Source organism: Salvelinus alpinus, chromosome 29 (assembly GCF_045679555.1).
Source record: "Salvelinus alpinus chromosome 29, SLU_Salpinus.1, whole genome shotgun sequence".
Lineage (NCBI taxonomy): Eukaryota > Metazoa > Chordata > Actinopteri > Salmoniformes > Salmonidae > Salvelinus > Salvelinus alpinus.
Genome location: NC_092114.1, coordinates 17165381 through 17185230, shown reverse-complemented (window position 1 = coordinate 17185230; position 19850 = coordinate 17165381). Strand labels below are relative to the sequence as shown.

At 45.7% G+C, this 19850-nt stretch overlaps 2 protein-coding genes across 3 annotated transcripts; both read left to right on the top strand.

Annotated features, from left to right (window-relative positions):
- Window positions 1-7240: 7240 nt before the first annotated feature.
- Window positions 7241-10871, top strand: LOC139559169 (maturin-like). Its single transcript, XM_071374936.1, has 3 exons — window positions 7241-7544; window positions 10041-10163; window positions 10625-10871. The coding sequence occupies exons 1-3, from the start codon at window positions 7374-7376 to the stop codon at window positions 10730-10732; spliced, it is 402 nt and encodes a 133-aa protein (XP_071231037.1). The 5' UTR covers window positions 7241-7373; the 3' UTR covers window positions 10733-10871.
- A 2098-nt stretch (window positions 10872-12969) lies between these two features.
- LOC139559168 (E3 ubiquitin-protein ligase znrf2-like) lies at window positions 12970-16997 on the top strand. 2 transcript variants are annotated; one of them, XM_071374935.1, is made up of 6 exons: window positions 12970-13026; window positions 14051-14231; window positions 14589-14730; window positions 15316-15411; window positions 15541-15646; window positions 15725-16997. In XM_071374935.1, coding segments are annotated over exons 1-6 (585 nt in total). In that variant the 5' UTR covers window positions 12970-13024; the 3' UTR covers window positions 15783-16997. The 2 variants fall into 2 exon arrangements, with proteins under 2 accessions (XP_071231036.1, XP_071231035.1); XM_071374934.1 differs by lacking the exon at window positions 12970-13026 and having other exon boundaries at window positions 13258-14231.
- The last annotated feature ends 2853 nt before the right edge of the window (window positions 16998-19850 follow it).

The following is a 19850-nucleotide window of genomic DNA, read 5'->3' as shown; positions in this document are numbered from 1 at the left end:
TTAAAAAAACAGGGATGGGACACTAATACAAAAGCATTGATTGGAATTGGAGCAAGTAACCTGAACCAAACAATAGACGTAGGTAAAAGAAAACATTAAAAGAATTTGAGTGACTTTGAAAGAAAAAACTCTTGAAGCGATTTGTGTCAAACAAACCAAAACAAGAAAAATAATGCCTTTGTTGCCTGGCAACAGTACACTCAGCACAGGACACAAACTCATTTGAGGTTGTTTATTATGTCGAAGCTTAAATAAAAAATATATAATGTAGGAGAAAAATCCCTGCAAGGTGAAGTCCCCATAAAGTAACATTCAGTCTAAACCACCATCAAGATAAATAAATATGTTAGTAAAGTGTATAAAAACAATATGAGTACAATAAGTACAAAGTGAAATGCATAAACGGTCATTTTTGTAGTGGCTCTGCTTTAAACACACTGTCCACGTGATACCTACCCAGGCCTGGGCAACTCCAGTCCTCGGGGGCCTGATTGGTACAACACTTTGTCTCCATCCCTAGCTAACACACCTGATTTAAACTAATTGCATTCAAAACTGAAGATCATGATTAGTTGATTATTGGAGTCAGGTGTGTTAGCTGGGGCTTGGGGCAAAAGTGCGACACCAATCAGGCCCCCGAGGACGGGCCCCGGGCCCCAGGACTACAACCCCACATGGAACACTAGATCCTTATCTCACCCCACATGGAACACTAGATCCTTATCTCACCCTACATGGAACACTAGATCCTTATCTCACCCCACATGAAACACTAGATCCTTATCTCACCCCACATGGAACACTAGATCCTTATCTCACCCCACATGGAACACTAGATCCTTATCTCACCCCACATGGAACACTAGAGCCTTATCTCACCCCACATGGAACACTAGATCCTTATCTCACCCCACATGGAACACTAGATCCTTATCTCACCCCACATGGAACACTAGAACCTTATCTCACCCCACATGGAACACTAGATCCTTATCTCACCCCACATGGAACACTAGAACCTTATCTCACCCCACATGGAACACTAGATCCTTATCTCACCCCACATGGAACACTAGATCCTTATCTCACCCCACATGGAACACTAGAACCTTATCTCACCCCACATGGAACACTAGATCCTTATCTCACCCCACATGGAACACTAGATCCTTATCTCACCCCACATGGAACACTAGATCCTTATCTCACCCCACATGGAACACTAGATCCTTATCTCACCCCACATGGAACACTAGATCCTTATCTCACCCCACATGGAACACTAGAACCTTATCTCACCCCACATGGAACACTAGATCCTTATCTCACCCCACATGGAACACTAGATCCTTATCTCACCCCACATGGAACACTAGATCCTTATCTCACCCCACATGGAACACTAGATCCTTATCTCACCCCACATGGAACACTAGAACCTTATCTCACCCCACATGGAACACTAGATCCTTATCTCACCCCACATGGAACACTAGATCCTTATCTCACCCCACATGGAACACTAGAACCTTATCTCACCCCACATGGAACACTAGATCCTTATCTCACCCCACATGGAACACTAGATCCTTATCTCACCCCACATGGAACACTAGATCCTTATCTCACCCCACATGGAACACTAGAACCTTATCTCACCCCACATGGAACACTAGATCCTTATCTCACACCACATGGAACACTAGATCCTTATCTCACCCCACATGGAACACTAGATCCTTATCTCACCCCACATGGAACACTAGATCCTTATCTCACCCCACATGGAACACTAGAGACTTATCTCACCCCACATGGAACACTAGATCCTTATCTCACCCCACATGGAACACTAGATCCTTATCTCACCCCACATGGAACACTAGATCCTTATCTCACCCCACATGGAACACTAGATCCTTATCTCACCCCACATGGAACACTAGAGCCTTATCTCACCCCACATGGAACACTAGATCCTTATCTCACCCCACATGGAACACTAGATCCTTATCTCACCCCACATGGAACACTAGATCCTTATCTCACCCCACATGGAACACTAGAACCTTATCTCACCCCACATGGAACACTAGATCCTTATCTCACCCCACATGGAACACTAGATCCTTATCTCACCCCACATGGAACACTAGATCCTTATCTCACCCCACATGGAACACTAGATCCTTATCTCACCCCACATGGAACACTAGAACCTTATCTCACCCCACATGGAACACTAGATCCTTATCTCACCCCACATGGAACACTAGAGCCTTATCTCACCCCACATGGAACACTAGATCCTTATCTCACCCCACACGGAACACTAGATCCTTATCTCACCCATACAGCAGCTTCAAATGATGTTATCATCAACTCCACACCGTGGTTCTGAGAGCACTGGTATTCAGCTAGCAAGAAGTTAACATCCTCATGTCAATCAATCTAAAGTAAAGTTGGACTCATGATGGATGTCAACAGCTCTCCAGTGTAATTGCTTGCTCTTACTCTTACAACACTGCGCATGCACAATCCCATAACCATTTGCACACATTATTTATGGATCTTTTAAAGGGACAGTGCCATCTAGTGGATATAAATGAATACAGCTATGTGCTTTTACCACCTGGCTACACCTGGACTACAGTTTGTAATGAATTCAACTCAAATTAAAAAGTAAACAAAAGGACGCTACAACAACTTCCGGTAAGATACTGCATTTATTGTTACAAATCCGAGTCACTTTGAAATGTTTGTTTTCTTGTTGTAACACAACACAGTGGAGTCTAAATGTATTTGTGTGACAGAAATGCAACACAAACAATATCCTACATAATTACTAATATCATTTCTTTAGTGTCTTGACTTTCTAAGGTCCTGTGGAAAAACATAAAAATGAACTTAAAGAAGACAAAGGCTCTTGCTTGTAGGCAGCGTTTCAAGGCTGATGCAGACCCCCAGTAAGACTAGAGACAGATGAGCTGGGGGACTGGTGGAGGACCCCCAGTAAGACAGGAGACAGATGAGCTGGGAGACTGGTGGAAGACCCCCAGTAAGACAGGAGACAGATGAGCTGGGGGACTGGTGGAGGACCCCCAGTAAGACTAGAGACAGATGAGCTGGGGGACTGGTGGAGGACCCCCAGTTAGACCAGAGACAGATGAGCTGGGGGACTGGTGGAGGACCCCCAGTAAGACAGGAGACAGATGAGCTGGGGGACTGGTGGAGGACCCCCAGTAAGACAGGAGACAGGTGAGCTGGGAGACTGGTGGAGGACCCCCAGTAAGACTAGAGACAGATGAGCTGGGGGACTGGTGGAAGACCCCCAGTAAGACTAGAGACAGATGAGCTGGGGGACTGGTGGAGGACCCCCAGTTAGACCAGAGACAGATGAGCTGGGGGACTGGTGGAGGACCCCCAGTAAGACCAGGAGAAAGATGAGCTGGGGGACTGGTGGAGGACCCCCAGTAAGACTAGGAGACAGATGAGCTGGGGGACTGGTGGAAGACCCCCAGTAAGACTAGAGACAGATGAGCTGGGGGACTGGTGGAAGACCCCCAGTTAGACCAGAGACAGATGAGCTGGGGGACTGGTGGAGGACCCCCAGTAAGACCAGGAGACAGATGAGCTGGGGGACTGGTGGAGGACCCCCAGTAAGACTAGAGACAGATGAGCTGGGGGACTGGTGGAGGACCCCCAGTTAGACCAGAGACAGATGAGCTGGGGGACTGGTGGAGGACCCCCAGTAAGACAGGAGACAGATGAGCTGGGGGACTGGTGGAGGACCCCCAGTAAGACAGGAGACAGATGAGCTGGGAGACTGGTGGAGGACCCCCAGTAAGACTAGAGACAGATGAGTTGGGGGACTGGTGGAAGACCCCCAGTAAGACTAGAGACAGATGAGCTGGGGGACTGGTGGAGGACCCCCAGTTAGACCAGAGACAGATGAGCTGGGGGACTGGTGGAGGACCCCCAGTAAGACCAGAGACAGATGAGCTGGGGGACTGGTGGAGGACCCCCAGTAAGACAGGAGACAGATGAGCTGGGGGACTGGTGGAAGACCCCCAGTAAGACTAGAGACAGATGAGCTGGGGGACTGGTGGAAGACCCCCAGTTAGACCAGAGACAGATGAGCTGGGGGACTGGTGGATGACCCCCAGTAAGACCAGAGACAGATGAGCTGGGGGACTGGTGGAGGACCCCCAGTAAGACAGGAGACAGATGAGCTGGGGGACTGGTGGAGGACCCCCAGTAAGACAGGAGACAGATGAGCTGGGGGACTGGTGGTGGATCCCCAGTAAGACCAGAGACAGATGAGCTGGGGGACTTGTTGACCGGGATCATTGATAGCCAGCAACCCCTGGAAGGTATCGACGACGAACATTTGGACAGTTCAGATGGGGGACCGTTCAAATCCTCATTTGGTAGGACACATTCATTCAACATGTGCCATCCCCGGACTGCAGGGAATATGTAATGTTGTCAGTCATCTCTTGCACTCCCATAAGAAAAAATGATGTAATAAACTTAACTCTTGAACATATAATGTTCTCTAGTGCAGCAATGTAATAATTTTCCAGAGGTAGATGATTACCATATATTGATTACCATAGCTTGATTACCATAGCTTGATCATTATACCTTGATTACCATCATCCTCTTCATCTTCAATGTGAGAATCTGGGCAGCCATGCTGTTTGAGGTCATTGTGAAGCCCTGGGCAGCCATGCTGTTTGAGGTCATTGTGAAGCCCTGGGCAGCCATGCTGTTTGAGGTCCTTGTGAAGCCCTGGGCAGCCATGCTGTTTGAGGTCATTGTGAAGCCCTGGGCGGCCATGCTGTTTGAGGTCATTGTGAAGCCCTGGGCAGCCATGCTGCTTGAGGTCATTGTGAAACCCTGGGCAGCCATGCTGTTTGAGGTCATTGTGAAGCCCTGGGCAGCCATGCTGTTTGAGGTCATTGTGAAGCCCTGGGCGGCCATGCTGTTTGAGGTCATTGTGAAGCCCTGGGCAGCCATGCTGCTTGAGGTCATTGTGAAACCCTGGGCAGCCATGCTGTTTGAGGTCATTGTGAAACCCTGGGCAGCCATGCTGTTTGAGGTCATTGTGAAGCACTGGGCAGCCATGCTGCTTGAGGTCATTGTGAAACCCTGGGCAGCCATGCTGTTTGAGGTCATTGTGAAGCACTGGGCAGCCATGCTGCTTGAGGTCATTGTGAAACCCTGGGCAGCCATGCTGTTTGAGGTCATTGTGAAGCCCTGGGCAGCCATGCTGTTTGAGGTCATTGTGAAGCACTGCTCTTGCAATTATGACAATGCAGCATCTTCTTGGTTGAAAGTGCAATGTGTTTCAGAGACACTGGAAATGACTCTTCCATACAACAAACATGTGCTCTGCTACATGCTCCGATATGAACTTGGTTGTAACGTTGTTGCTTAGCTCCTATTGCATGAAGATAAGGAGGTGAACCAGAAGTTGGTCTGTGCATACCCACTGTCACCATGGATACCCACTGTCACCAAATATGATTCCACTATGTTGTCCTCCTTCAAGCTGAGCATACAAAGAGGAATGTTGAAAAATCCTTGAGTCATGAGTTGCGCCTTTCCAACGTGCAACAATGTTGGAGATCTGCAAAATTGGGAGTGCACACACTTTGTACATTTATTGAGAACCATTTTTTATTCCTGTACTCCTCAGCATCTGCTATAGATGGACACTTGATGGGAATATGACATTCATCTATAAAGCCGATGACTCCTGGGAAGTTCCCATATTCATAGAACTCTACCTTGTAGTTGGCCTGGGCAAGCAGCATCAGGAAATGTTATGTAATTCTGCATACATTCTGTTCACATACACTACACAAATCTCTTGTTTCACGATGGAAGGTTCCAGATGCCTAAAACCTCAAGGTGATCAGTACTTCTAAGGAAGAAGGGATGGGCCTTCCCCTACGAGAACCAGATGAAAGCCTTGGCTCATGGTGATCAGTTCTTGTAGGGAAGGAGTCTAGGACTAGGCTTAATCTATGTCTGTGAAATCTCCCCATAGAGTTCAGTTTTCAGGGTGCCATATCTATGATATCATTTGACGGTGGGCCAGTGGTTCATTTCACCAGAAGGGCGATATAGATTGGGTGCTGCTGCCACCTAGCGGTCAGAAACGGTACTGGCTATGTCAGGTCCAAACTATACAGCAGGGATCATCAACTACTAGATTCAGCCTGGCTGATTTTTTGTTGAGCTGATGGTGGCGGGCCGGAACATAATTACAAATAATTTGTAGACTACAAATTGACGAAAGAATCGCAAACAGATATTGACTAAAACATAATAATTTCAAACCTTGTTTACGTTCGTATACAATCACGTGTATACGAACGTTTGGGACCAGATATCTTAAATTAAAAATAATTTGGAGCTGATTTCCTGGTGTTTTTACAATATTTTATATCCAACAATGAAAATAAAAATATATTTAAAAAACTGTTTTTTTTTGCTCAGAAAACTTGGGGGCCAAATGAAACCAAATTCGGCCGCCAGTTGGGGAACACCGCTGTACAAAATGTATTTATAGTAGCCTACACATATTCTGTGCGCGTTATGGATGGTTTGTGAACTGAAAAGCATCCCTCATTCATTCAAATGGCAAGAGGTTGTGGAAATAAACTTCAGTAGCCTAAAAAACATTGGCAAAAGGAGTTAGTTAGCCTTTTATCATTACAATACGTAGCAATAAGTAGCCTAGCATGGGCTACAGCTTTTAGCCTATTTGTTGTGATTACACTTACTTTTCGGTATTATAACATTTATAGACCGTGCCTATAATATACAATTGGGCATATATAGAATAAAATTAATGTATTATTGGGAATAGATCTGAAACGACACACTAGGCTATTCCCATGCTCTGTTGAGAAGAAAAGCAAATAATTTATCGATGACAGCCGGGTGCTGCTTCTCAGCCTGTCGTCATCGCGTTGAATCGTTAACGGACGTATTAACGTTCCAGGCTCTGTGCGTAACGTGTGTAGGCTATGCAGACCCAGAACTCATCGCTTAACGGACTAAAGAAAGGATGAGGGTTTGAGAAAACACCTTATCGTTACCGAATACCGTGACGGAAGTGTAATGCAACAGTGAAGATATCTTGTCGCTCGCGACATGCGGATGGCGCGTTAGGTGAAACTGTAAACTAATGTATGTCCGGTCAGCTGTTTTTATTTACCGAGAGACAGCAGCATCACCGGGACGTGTGCACGAGACCACAGACTAGCCTATACCGGCGATCCGGACACCCACAAACGGGCAGGACTAAGGGAGAGGAGGACGCAGAGAGAGAAAATAAAAGAGTGTGAGAGAGAGAGATGGAGTTTAAGCAGCTGGTGGAGGTGGCGGAGAAATGGTGTTCGTCGGTTCCGTTCGATCTGATCTTCGCGGAGGAGGATGATGAGAGAAGACTGGACTTCTACGCAGAACCGGGAATCTCTTTCTATGTCCTTTGTCCCGATAACATGACGGGAGGGATCGACCATTTCGTAAGTGTGTGTTCGCGCGCGCACGCGTGTGTTGGTTTCGTTGATTTGGGGTTTGCCTCTCTGGTCCCCCGGCGCAGTGTGTGTCTGTGTGTGAGCAACGGGAATGATGTCACTGCACCTGACTGTAGCACGCCTGGCGCGCATGTTGTTTTGGCCGAATTATATAGGCCGCATGTCCTGCGCATGGACACAAGCCTGCAATAGCAGTGCTGTTGTTGTTTTGTTAGAGAAGCGTCCGCTGCTCTCTAGTCCATCAGCCCGCCGGGGTCAGAGGGCGGGGACCACAGTTCTCCTGGCCCAGTGCCAGGCGTAAAAATAGGCAGCAGCCGTGGTACCGGAAGGACTCAGAGCCATGCATCCCTCCTTAAGCAACTGGCAGTAATACTTCATGTTGTATACATTTTCTATGCAAATATGTAATGTAGTAGAGCGTCATTCAGCTCCTCCCCTCTCTGGTCTGTCTATGAATGTTTACTGCACTAGGCCCCATCTACCCCACTTTCTCACCCTCCCTCTCTCTCGCCCTCTATCTCAGTCTCTCTCTATCTCACTATCACTCTCTTTCTCAGTCTCTCTCTATCTCACTGTCACTCTCTTTCTCTCTCAGACCTCCCCCTCTTGTTATTGCCCTGTATCTGGACAGACTTCCTGTAACAACCCCTGTATCTGGACAGACTTCCTTTTACAACCCCGGTATCTGGACAGACTTCCTGTTACAACCCCTGTATCTGGACAGACTTCCTGTTACAACCCCTGTATCTGGACAGACTTCCTGTAACAACCCCTGTATCTGGACAGACTTCCTGTTACAACCCCTGTATCTGGACAGACTTCCTGTTACAACCCCTGTATCTGGACAGACTTCCTGTTACAACCCCTGTATCTGGACAGACTTCCTGTTACAACCCCTGTATCTGGACAGACTTCCTGTTACAACCCCTGTATCTGGACAGACTTCCTGTTACAACCCCTGTATCTGGACAGACTTCCTTTTACAACCCCGGTATCTGGACAGACTTCCTGTTACAACCCCTGTATCTGGACAGACTTCCTGTTACAACCCCTGTATCTGGACAGACTTCCTGTTACAACCCCTGTATCTGGACAGACTTCCTGTAACAACCCCGGTATCTGGACAGACTTCCTGTTACAATCCCGGTATCTGGACAGACTTCCTGTTATATCCTTGTATCTGGACAGACTTCCTGTTATATCCCTGTATCTGGACAGACTTCCTGTTATAGCCCAGTATCTGGACAGACTTCCTGTTATAGTCCTGTATCTGGACAGACTTCCTGTTATATCCCTGTATCAGGACAGACTTCCTGTTATAGCCCAGTATCTGGACAGACTTCCTGTTATAGTCCTGTATCTGGACAGACTTCTTGTTATAGCCCAGTATCTGGACAGACTTCCTGTTATATCCCTGTATCTGGACAGACTTCCTGTTATAGCCCAGTATCTGGACAGACTTCCTGTTATAGCCCAGTATCTGGACAGACTTCCTGCTATAGCCCTGTATCAGGACTGACTTCCTGTTATAGCCCTGTATCAGGACAGACTTCCTGTTATAGCCCTGTATCAGGACAGACAGACAGGTCTGATGTATCCATCTATCGCTGGTTAGCCGTCCCTGGCACAGCTATAGGTGGCCCCCTCCCTGATATTCAATATCCCAACTAACAAACCCATTTCACCCATCTCCCTCCCTCACACACACACACACACACACACACACACACACACACACACACACACACACACAGATGAGTGTGTAAGCTCATCTGTGAGCTTACACTCACACAGATCAGTAAGCTCATCTGTGTGCCAAGGCTTTAGTACAGGAGGCTAACACAGGTTCAAACCCCGGTCAGTTATGCATGTGTGATTCGTTTACGTCCACGTGTTTGTCTGAAGGTGTTATCTCTCTCTCTGTGTTCTACTGTTCTGAATGTGTTATCTCTCTCTCTGTGTTCTACTGTTCTGAATGTGTTATCTCTCTCTGTGTTCTACTGTTCTGAATGTGTTATCTCTCTCTCTGTGTTCTACTGATCTGGTGTTATCTCTCTCTCTGTGTTCTACTGATCTGGTGTTATCTCTCTCTCTGTGTTCTACTGATCTGAATGTGTTATCTCTCTCTCTCTGTGTTCTAATGTTCTGAAGGTGTTATCTCTCTCTGTGTTCTAATGTTCTGAAGGTGTTATCTCTCTCTGTGTTCTACTGTTCTGAAGGTGTTATCTCTCTCTGTGTTCTACTTCTACTGGCTGTTCATATCTACCAACATCTACCATATACAGTATAATATAATAATAACATTTACCATATATAATATAATAATAACATTTACCATATACAGTATAATATAATAATAACATTTACCATATACAGTAATAATGGTTATAATGTGGTAATGTGGCTATATGGGTCAGGTTAATAACCTGTGTGTGTGCGTGTGTGTGTGTGTGTTTGTGTTTGTGTTTGTGTGTGTATCTACAGCATGTATGGAGTGAGAGTGAGGACTGCCTGCCATTCCTCCAGGTAGCTCAGGACTACATCACTTCCTGTGGAAAGAAGACACTTCTGGAGGTCCTGGAAAAAGTGTTGACTTCCTTCAGACCTGCAAGTACATAGATAACGTTATACACAATATTACACTATAATAACAATAATACAACTACATTATTAAAGAATACAACATAACAACTGTTAAATGTCTCCCTCATGTCTTTACATACAATTGTAACTGTAAGTCCACTGGATAAGAACATCTGCTAAATGACTCAAATAGGCTGGCTACCTTTGGGGGGGAAACAGGTTGTCTACATTTAGGGGGGGGGGGGGGGGGGACTGTTAGAGGGTCTTCTCTTTCAATTAACATAACCAGATGTGTTAGTGCAGGGCTGGAACTAAAGCCTGCACACCCTGCCGCTAAGCTCTTCAGGACTGGGTTACACTCGTCTTTGACAGGGAGGATACACATCAATCTTGAAAAGCTGGAGTTAGCTTTAAAGCTCTCTTCCCCCTTTCTCTCGAGTCTCACCTCTCTCTCTCTCTTCCTCTCTCGTTTTCTCTCTCTCTAGTTGCTGGGTCTACCAGACATAGATGATGAGACGTTTGAGCAGTACCATGCAGACGTGGAGGAGGAACCAGAGGCAGACCACCAGCAAATGGGAGTCAGCCAGCAGTGATGCCCACAGATGAGGTGTCCAGTAGGGCTACAATAACTACCCATGCCCCTGGTCTCATCACCTACAACAACACACAGGCCCAACGACCCTGTAGCGACTATACACAGTTATAATGTATACTCACACACACACACAGGACAGCCTGCTTCTCAAAAGATTTGCTCCCCAGATTGTGCACACACACACACAGACACACACAGACACACACACACACACACACACACACACACACACACACACACACACACACACACACACACACACACACACACACACACACACACACACACACACACACACACACAGCCGTGCCCCAGCCTTGCCATAGAACTTGATTATTATGATCAATCACAACAGACAGTAGTTATACATATAGTAGACTACAACATGACTGGAGTTACTATTACTAACCACCTGCAGGCTGGTTCTAGCATGGTAAATACATCACTCCCCAAGCCAGCTCCCCCCCCCCCCCCACCCCCACCCATCCAGGCCACCAGGACCTACAGAGAACTGTCAGTGTCAACCATGTAACACCGTACTGTAACACCGTACTGTAACACCGTAACACCGTACTGTAACACCGTACTGTAACACCGTAACACCGTACTGTAACACCGTACTGTAACACCGTAACACCGTACTATAACACCGTAACACCGTACTGTAACCATCCACTGTACCACACAATGTTAACCAGCACATTGTTGTGTCCTTGTAACAATGTTAACCAGCACATTGTTGTGTCCTTGTAACAATGTTAGCGGTGAAAGTAGAGGGAGGAATAGAACTGTAATCCTGTGGTAGAAACTGTTCCTCGTGTACTGCTGTGAGGTCGGCCAAATGCTGCTGTGTGTGAGTGTGTGAGTGTGTGAGTGTGTGTGTGTGTGTGTGTGTGAGTGTGTGAGTGTGTGAGTGTGTGTGTGTGAGTGTGTGAGTGTGTGAGTGTGGTAGAGTGTGAGAGTGTGAGAGTGTGAGAGTGTGAGAGTGTGTGAGTGTGTGTGTGTGTGTGTGTGGCACCACCATCAGTGCACTGCTTCCCTTTTACTTTCCCCACGGCCCTGAAGGAGTAGGATGAAGTTGTGATCACAGGGTGAACTGATCCTGGATCTGTACAGGCAACGTCTGTCTACCTGCAGCCACCTTCTTCCACCACACTGAACTACACATGTAGCTACAGTGCCTTCAGAATGTATTCACACCCCTTGACTTATTCCACATTTTGTTGTGTTACAGGCTGAATTTAAGATGGATTAAATACACCATCCAAAGTGTAATTAATAATTTCACCATGCTCAAAGGGATATTCATTGTCTGTTTTTTTTGTTGTTGTTTTTTTTACCCATCTACCAATAGCTGCCCTTCTTTGTGAAACATTGGAAAACCTATGGTGTTTGTGGTCTAATCTGTGTTTGAAATTCACTGCTCGACTGACGGATCTTACAGATAACTAACTGTATGTGTGGGGTACAGAGATGAGGTAGTCATTCAAAAATCATGTTAAACACTATTATTGCACACATAATTGGTCCTTTTTAAAAATGTATTAGCAAAAATGTCTAAAAACATTATTCCACTTTAACATTATGGGGCGTTTTGTGAAGGCCAATGACACAACATCTCAATGTAATCCATTTTGAATTCAGGCTTTAACCCCCTAAAACTCTGCACCTCGAAGCCGGTTCCACTGCATTTTTTCAGTGTTCGTCTCTAATCAGGGACTGGTTTAGACCTGGGACACCAGGTGGGGGATTCCCCTCTAATCAGGGCCTGGTTTAGACCTGGGACACCAGGTGGGGGATTCCCCTCTAATCAGGGACTGGTTTAGACCTGGGACACCAGGTGGGTGATTCCCCTCTAATCAGGGACTGGTTTAGACCTGGGACACCAGGTGGGTGATTCCCCTCTAATCAGGGACTGGTTTAGACCTGGGACACCAGGTGGGTGTAATTATCTGTAGAACAGAAAACCAGCAGGCTTCGGACCTCCTAGGGTAAGAATTGAATAGCCCTGCTGTAACAACAAAATGTGGACTAATTCAAGGGGTATGAATACAGTACTTTCTAATCTAAAGGCACTGTATCTCTGAACATGGCAACTATAATACATTTAACGTTCTCTCTGAATAGTTTAAAGTCTACTTTGTCCTATAAACATGTCCCTTGATTTGTATTTAAATTATTTAATACTTTTTTTGTTCACGCTAATCTAACGTGTGTTTTCTGTTTGACCTCCAGTGTGTACGAAGGTATTCAATAAAACTGTTGGAGGAAGCAATGAGTCAGACTTTCTATGTAAATATACCGTACATATTATATATAGTCTATATTAAATATTTAATGGTCATATCTGACTGGCTTTTTATAAACACCTACTATGTCTATCCAGGGTTTCCCAAACTCCGTGCATGGATTGTTTATTTACCCCTATCACTACACCACTCATTCAAATAATAAACTAATCATCAAGCTGTGATCATTTTAATCAGCTGTGTACTGTCAGGCGTGCACGCACCGCTTGGGGTCGTTGAAGACATCGTTTTGGAAACGCTGTGTAATAATCTGTCCGTGCAACTGTTGCTCATGGGGTTGACGTCACTTGACCTGTCACACAGGAGGAAGAGGGCATTAGGGCAACTCCTGCTTCTCTCTCGTCAACAATCACAGTCAGCAGACTAGACTACAGCAGAGCAGATAGAACTCAGAGCGACGCCGCGTTCTTTTAGACACTCGTGAGATTGTAATAGCCTATATTTGAAATGCAGTTTGTAATCGAGAAGTGTGCATATAGTCACTAAAGTGGGACAGTCGCGGTGTAGGAGTTGTTGAGTTGTTGTGCGGCGAACCACCCATGACCAAAGCGCATGGAATATTGGAATAATTCTGCGACGCACGAATACACTTTGAACTGAAGAAGCGAGCTGGGAGTACATTTTGTCCATCGAAAATAATTCTGTTCTCTATTGGAGTTTACTTTTATTGACTTTTCAAACCACTGATATTTCTTTGTCTGTATCCCTTTGTTTTGGCTGTCTACACGACTGCTGGACTGGACACAGTCATGCGCTCTCTGTCTCTCTATTGTGACATCGAGTTTCCAGCATTTTTCCTAGGCTATTTATGGTTTATTTGAATAGGGACAGATATAAACACATTGATATAGCGAATAAACAATTATCTGAAACTTTGCACAGTGTGTAGGACCATTTTCAACACCTGACCCTCGATGGGATTTTGGAAAGCTTTATGAGACTGTAGAGGACTTGCTAGAACTTCTGTTTCACAGACCTTACAGGACTTCATATTTTGTGGACAACAGGACAGGAGCCATCATGGGTGTCAGGCAGAGTAGCCCCATGGCTGAGAGTCGAACCCGGGCTTATTCTAGCCCTGTCCCCTCCTCTGGAGGCAGCACTACCCCAGTGTTCAGATACACAGCTGGGCCTGGTGGGCCACAAATTCACTACACCGGATGGGACCGACCCAGCTCCTACCACCAGGTGTGTATGAGTGTAATGAAAGTGGTTTGGAACAACAGTTACGTGATGAGAAACTGACACGTGAAGATTTGTTTTTGCTCACCAAGCCAAGGCCAAGGCTTTTAGTTCAGGAGGCTAACACAGTCTTGTGGTTACACAAGTTCAAACCATGGTCAGTTATGCCTGTGTAATCAGTCATATCTATGTCCAGTATCTTGACGGTGTGTGTGTGTGTGTGTGTGTGTGTGTGTGTGTGTGTGTGTGTGTGTGTGTGTGTGTGTGTGTGTGTGTGTGTGTGTGTGTGTGTGTGTGTGTGTGTGTGTGTGTGTGTGTGTGTGTGTGTGTGTGTGTGTGTGTGTGTGTGTGTGTATCCACCAGATTAGTGTACCTCATGGCGGACGGAGCAGGACGGATGTGTTCGGTAACAGTCTGGACCAGGATGAGTCAGACTGGGAGAGAGGAGAACACCAGCTGATGATTGGCTCTCTACCACTTCACCTGTCCCCTAACCTAATGGGAGGTACGTGTGTGTATTCCTGGGCCTGACTGTCTACACCACATCTTATTCCACAACAAGGAATCTGGGCTGTTCTCACCCCCTCCCCTCACTGGGCTGTTCTCACCCCCTCCCCTCGCTGGGCTGTTCTCACCCCCTCCCCTCGCTGGGCTGTTCTCACCCCCTCCCCTCGCTGGGCTGTTCTCACCCACCTCCCCTCGCTGGGCTGTTCTCACCCACCTCCCCTCGCTGGGCTGTTCTCACCCCCTCCCCTCACTGGGCTGTTCTCACCCCCCTCCCCTCGCTGGGCTGTTCTCACCCCCCTCCCCTCGCTGGGCTGTTCTCAACCCCCTCCCCTCGCTGGGCTGTTCTCAACCCCCTCCCCTCGCTGGGCTGTTCTCACCCCCCTCCCCTCGCTGGCCAGTTCTCACCCCCTCCCCTCGCTGGGCTGTTCTCACCCACCTCCCCTCGCTGGCCTGTTCTAAGCCCCTCCCCTCACTGGGCTGATAAGAAGAGGACCTTGTGGTCATGATGACTCTGAATAATGACCAATGGTTGACCTATTTGTGTGTGTGTGAGCGCTGACATGTCCAGTTCTATATTTCCCAGGGTTCCACTGTCCTGTGTGCAGTAAGTTTTTGGTGTCAGATGAGATGGAGATCCACCTGATCATGTGTCTCACCAAGCCACGACTCGCCTACAACGGTCAGTGTGTGACTGTCTGCGTGTGTGTTATGTCTTGTTTGTCTGCCTGTCCGTCCGTCTGGCCTTCTGATTGGCTAGCATGGTAGTGATGTCAGGATGGTGATGATAATGTGGTGTGTTTTGTCCCAGAGGACGTTCTGGAGAAGGATAGTGAGGAGTGTGCCATCTGTCTAGACGAGATGGAGCAGGGAGACACCATCGCTAGACTGCCCTGTCTCTGTATCTACCACAAAGGGTAACTACACACACACACACACACCAACATGATCACAGTAAGATGCTGTTACTTTACTCGTGGTTCCCTCTCTCTCAGGTGTATAGACGAGTGGTTTGAGGTGAATCGTTCGTGTCCAGAGCACCCCTCGGACTAAGGCTTCAGATGCCCACGGCATGTCTACTATCTACCTAGTTCTTCCAGATCTACGTCCTCATGACATGCAGGCCTATGAATCTACTTTACCTACATCTACGTCTTCATGACATGCTGGCCTATGAATCTACTTTACCTACATCTACGTCTTCATGACATGCTGGCCTATGAATCTACTTTACCTACATCTACGTCTTCATGACATGCTGGCCTATGAATCTACTTTACCTACATCTATGTCCTCATGACATGCTGGCCTATGAATCTACTTTACCTACATCTACGTCCTCATGACGTGCTTGCCTATGAATCTACTTCACCTAGATCTACGGCTGACCTTGCTGGTCCGTGAATCTACTCTACTTATATCTACGCCTGACCAGTGTTTGAAGAAGAATGACTCTGTGCAGCCTACTGTTTTGCCACACCAGGATACCCTGATTTGCCTGGAATGCTCATTTAGACACGCTCACCATAGACTTCAATAGACTGGGCCGGGACCCCGTCTTCTGAGAGTTGTACCTCAGCTGACTGACAACGAAGATGCTGCTCATGCTTATATAAGACACTGATGAACGGATGTCGTCTGAATGATGATGACGTGAGGAGGAACACGGTGGTGCATGGACACATAGCGAGACTTCAATATTCCTCTCAGATCTACTCTCGTGCTTAGTGGGTAAGGGGGTGGATACTTTCATTGTTAGTATTGCTGTATTATAACAATGTAATAATGGGTTTGATTTGAACGGTGTAGAATGAGGCTATTTAGACAGGCGTTTCTACTGCAGTTAGACACGCGGTCTGAATGCTGTGGCTGAAACATGCAGCTAATTCTGACCTTCATTTGTACATACTTATGTCAACGATGAAATCACATGTTCTGTTTGAACATTTCATTTGATTTCTGTGGTTGTGTAACATCAATGTAAAGGTAGCATACAGGGAATTAAAACACTTGATTTAAAAACCTTTTGATTTACCCAGACACCACTGTGATGTGTATATTTTGCGTAAGAGCTTGTATTTGATTAAATTAAGAACTAATCAAACTCCAGAATATGTACTGTAACAATATGGTGATTTATATATGTACACAATGTCATTAATGTATGTTTAAATCATGAGTGTTTTACATTTGTACTGTGTTTTTAATATTACTGAATCAGAACCTTCAGAGGTTTAAGAAACAAAGAATAAAAATTTATCAAATTGATTTCTGAAGTAACTGATTTCATTCCTTATACATCCTTTAAATACATTGGTGTCTCCCGTTTCATCTCTCCAAGGCCACATCCAATTCATGTCAGTCTTCATGGCACCCTATAGAGTGCACTACTTTTGACCAGAGCCCAATAGGGATGAATATCTTGGTCATGTTCTGTATAATCTCCACCCGGCACAGTCAGAAGAGGACTGGCCACCCCTCACAGCCTGGTTCCTCTCTAGGTTTCTTCCTAGGTTCCTGCCTTTCTAGGGAGTTTTTCCTAGCCACCGTGCTTCTACACCTGCATTGCTTGCTGTTTGGGGTTTTAGGCTGGGTTTCTGTACAGCACTTTGAGACATCAGGGTCAGCAGGCAGCCTAGCGGTTAAAAAAAGCGCTGGGCCAGTAATCGAAAGGTCACTGGTACAAATCCCCAAGCCAACGAGGTGAAAAATCTGCAGATGTGCCCTTGAGCAAGGCACTTCATTCAAGGTGTAGTCCTGCAGGGGTTGGGAGAGTGGATGAGGGGGAGGAGAGATGGGAAACGGAAAGAAAGACCCTTTGTGACAGGCACATTTTTCAAAATCAACATTTTTCAAATCACATTTTATTTGTCACATGAGCTGAATACAGCAGGTGTAGACCTTACCGTGAAACGCTTACTTACAAGCCCTTAACCAACAATGCAGTTAAGAAAATATTTACTAAATAAAAAGTTAAAAGTAATAGAATAACGAAGCTATATACGGGGGTACCGGGTCAATATGCGGGGGGTACAGGTTAGTCGAGGTCATTTGTAAAGTGACTATGCATAGATAAACAGCGAGCAGCAGCAACGGGGGTCAATGTAAATAAGTCTGGGTAGCCATTTGATTAACTGTTTAGCAGTCTAACGGCTTGGGGGTAGAAGTTGTTAAGGAGCCTTTTGGACCTAGACTTGGCACACCGATGCAGGAAGAACAGTCTATGACTAGTGTGGCTGGAGTCTTGACAATTTTTCACTGCGTGCGTGAGGACAATATTATTCCATTTCTATTGTTGTCCTTTCTTTTCTTTATATGGACTGGATAAATTAATATCCTCCATGTCATTGTTAAACTCCATGTTACTTGGTGATCTCCTACTAGCTACGCCAGGAGAGTCTGAAATATCCAAACTAATCGTAGCTAGGCTACTTGTCCATTACCTTCAGTCGGCCCGTGTAGTGAAATATAGCAGTGTTTTGCAGTTGGATGCTCCTTTAATGAGCTGCTTCTGAAAGCAAAATACAAAGTGATCTGCTCTTGCTGACATGTTTCTGGACCAAAGCCTTGAGATAGTAAGCAAGTTACCAACCAGGTTCATGCGAGAAAGCCAGCCTTGAAACCATAAAAAAGACACCACCTGTTAAAATATTTAAAAGTGAAATAGTGATATAATCATTTACACTTTATACAACCCATCATCGCCCATGCAGTCGGCATTCTTAGTGTGTCCGGCTCATCTCATTGGCTAAAAGGGGCTCATCTCATTGGCTAAAAGGGGCTCATCTCATTGGCTAAAAGGGGCTCATCGAGTTAAAAGGCATAGTGCATGACTTATGAGTGTTCATGGCTACAGTAAACACCGGGAGAAATGTCTTAAAGTCACAGCTAGGTTTATAAAATACGGCATACTCAATATCTTAGTTTTATTAAACCTGTTGGTTTTGAGCAGCGCTGAAAAACACTATCAAACTACACTGAACCAAAATATAAAATATAAAATGCAACATTTAACAATTTAAAGACTTTACTGAGGTACAGTTCATTTAAGTCAAATCATTCATTTGAAATAAATTCATTAGGCCCTTATCTATGGATTTCACATGACTGGGAATAGAGATATGCATCGGTTGGTCACAGATACCTTCCTTTAAAAAAACAAAAAACATTTTTGTAACAGTATCTGGTGTGACCACTATTAGCCTCATACAGTGTGACACATCTCCTTCGCATAGAGTTGATCAGGCTGTTAATTGTGGCCTGTGGAATGTTGTCCCACTCTTCAATGTCTGTGCTAAGTTGCTGGATATTGGCGGGAACTGGAACATGCTGTTGTACACGTCAATCCAGGGCATTCCAAACGTGCTCAATGGGTGACATGTCTGGTGAGTATGCAGGCCATGGAAGAATTGTGACATTTTCAGCTTCCAGGAATTGTGTACAGATCCTTGCGACATGGCATTATCACACTGAAACATGAGGCGATGGTGGCGGATGAATGGCACGACAATGGGCCTCAGGATCTTGTCACGGTATCTCTATGCATTCAAATTGCCATCGATAAAATGCAATTGTTGTCCATACCGTAAGCCCACCTCCACCAGGGGGCACACCGCTCACATCAGAAAACGCTAACCCACACGCGCACTCCGCGGTTGCGTTGCCGGTTGGACATACTGTCAAATTCTAAAACGGAAGCAGCTTATGGTAGAGAAATCAACATTCAATTCTCTGGCAACAGCTCTGGTGGACATTCCTGCAGTCAGCGTGCCAATTGCACTCTATCAAAAGTTGAGAGGTCTGTGTTGTTGTGTGACTAAACTGCACATTTTAGAGTGGCCTTTTATTGTCCCCAGCACAAAGTGCACCTGTGTAATAATGCTGTTTAATCAGCTTCTTAATATGCACACCTGTCAGGTGGATGGATTATCTTGACAAAAGGAGAAATACTCACTAACAGGGATGTACAAAATTGGAGAGATTCTTTTTGTGCTTATGGCTCATCTCTGGGATCTTTTATTTCAGCTCATGAAACACATTACATGTTGTGTTTATATTTTAGTTCAGTGCAAATCCCACTAATGCTATATTATTTTTTATATTCCTTTAGTCATATCCTAA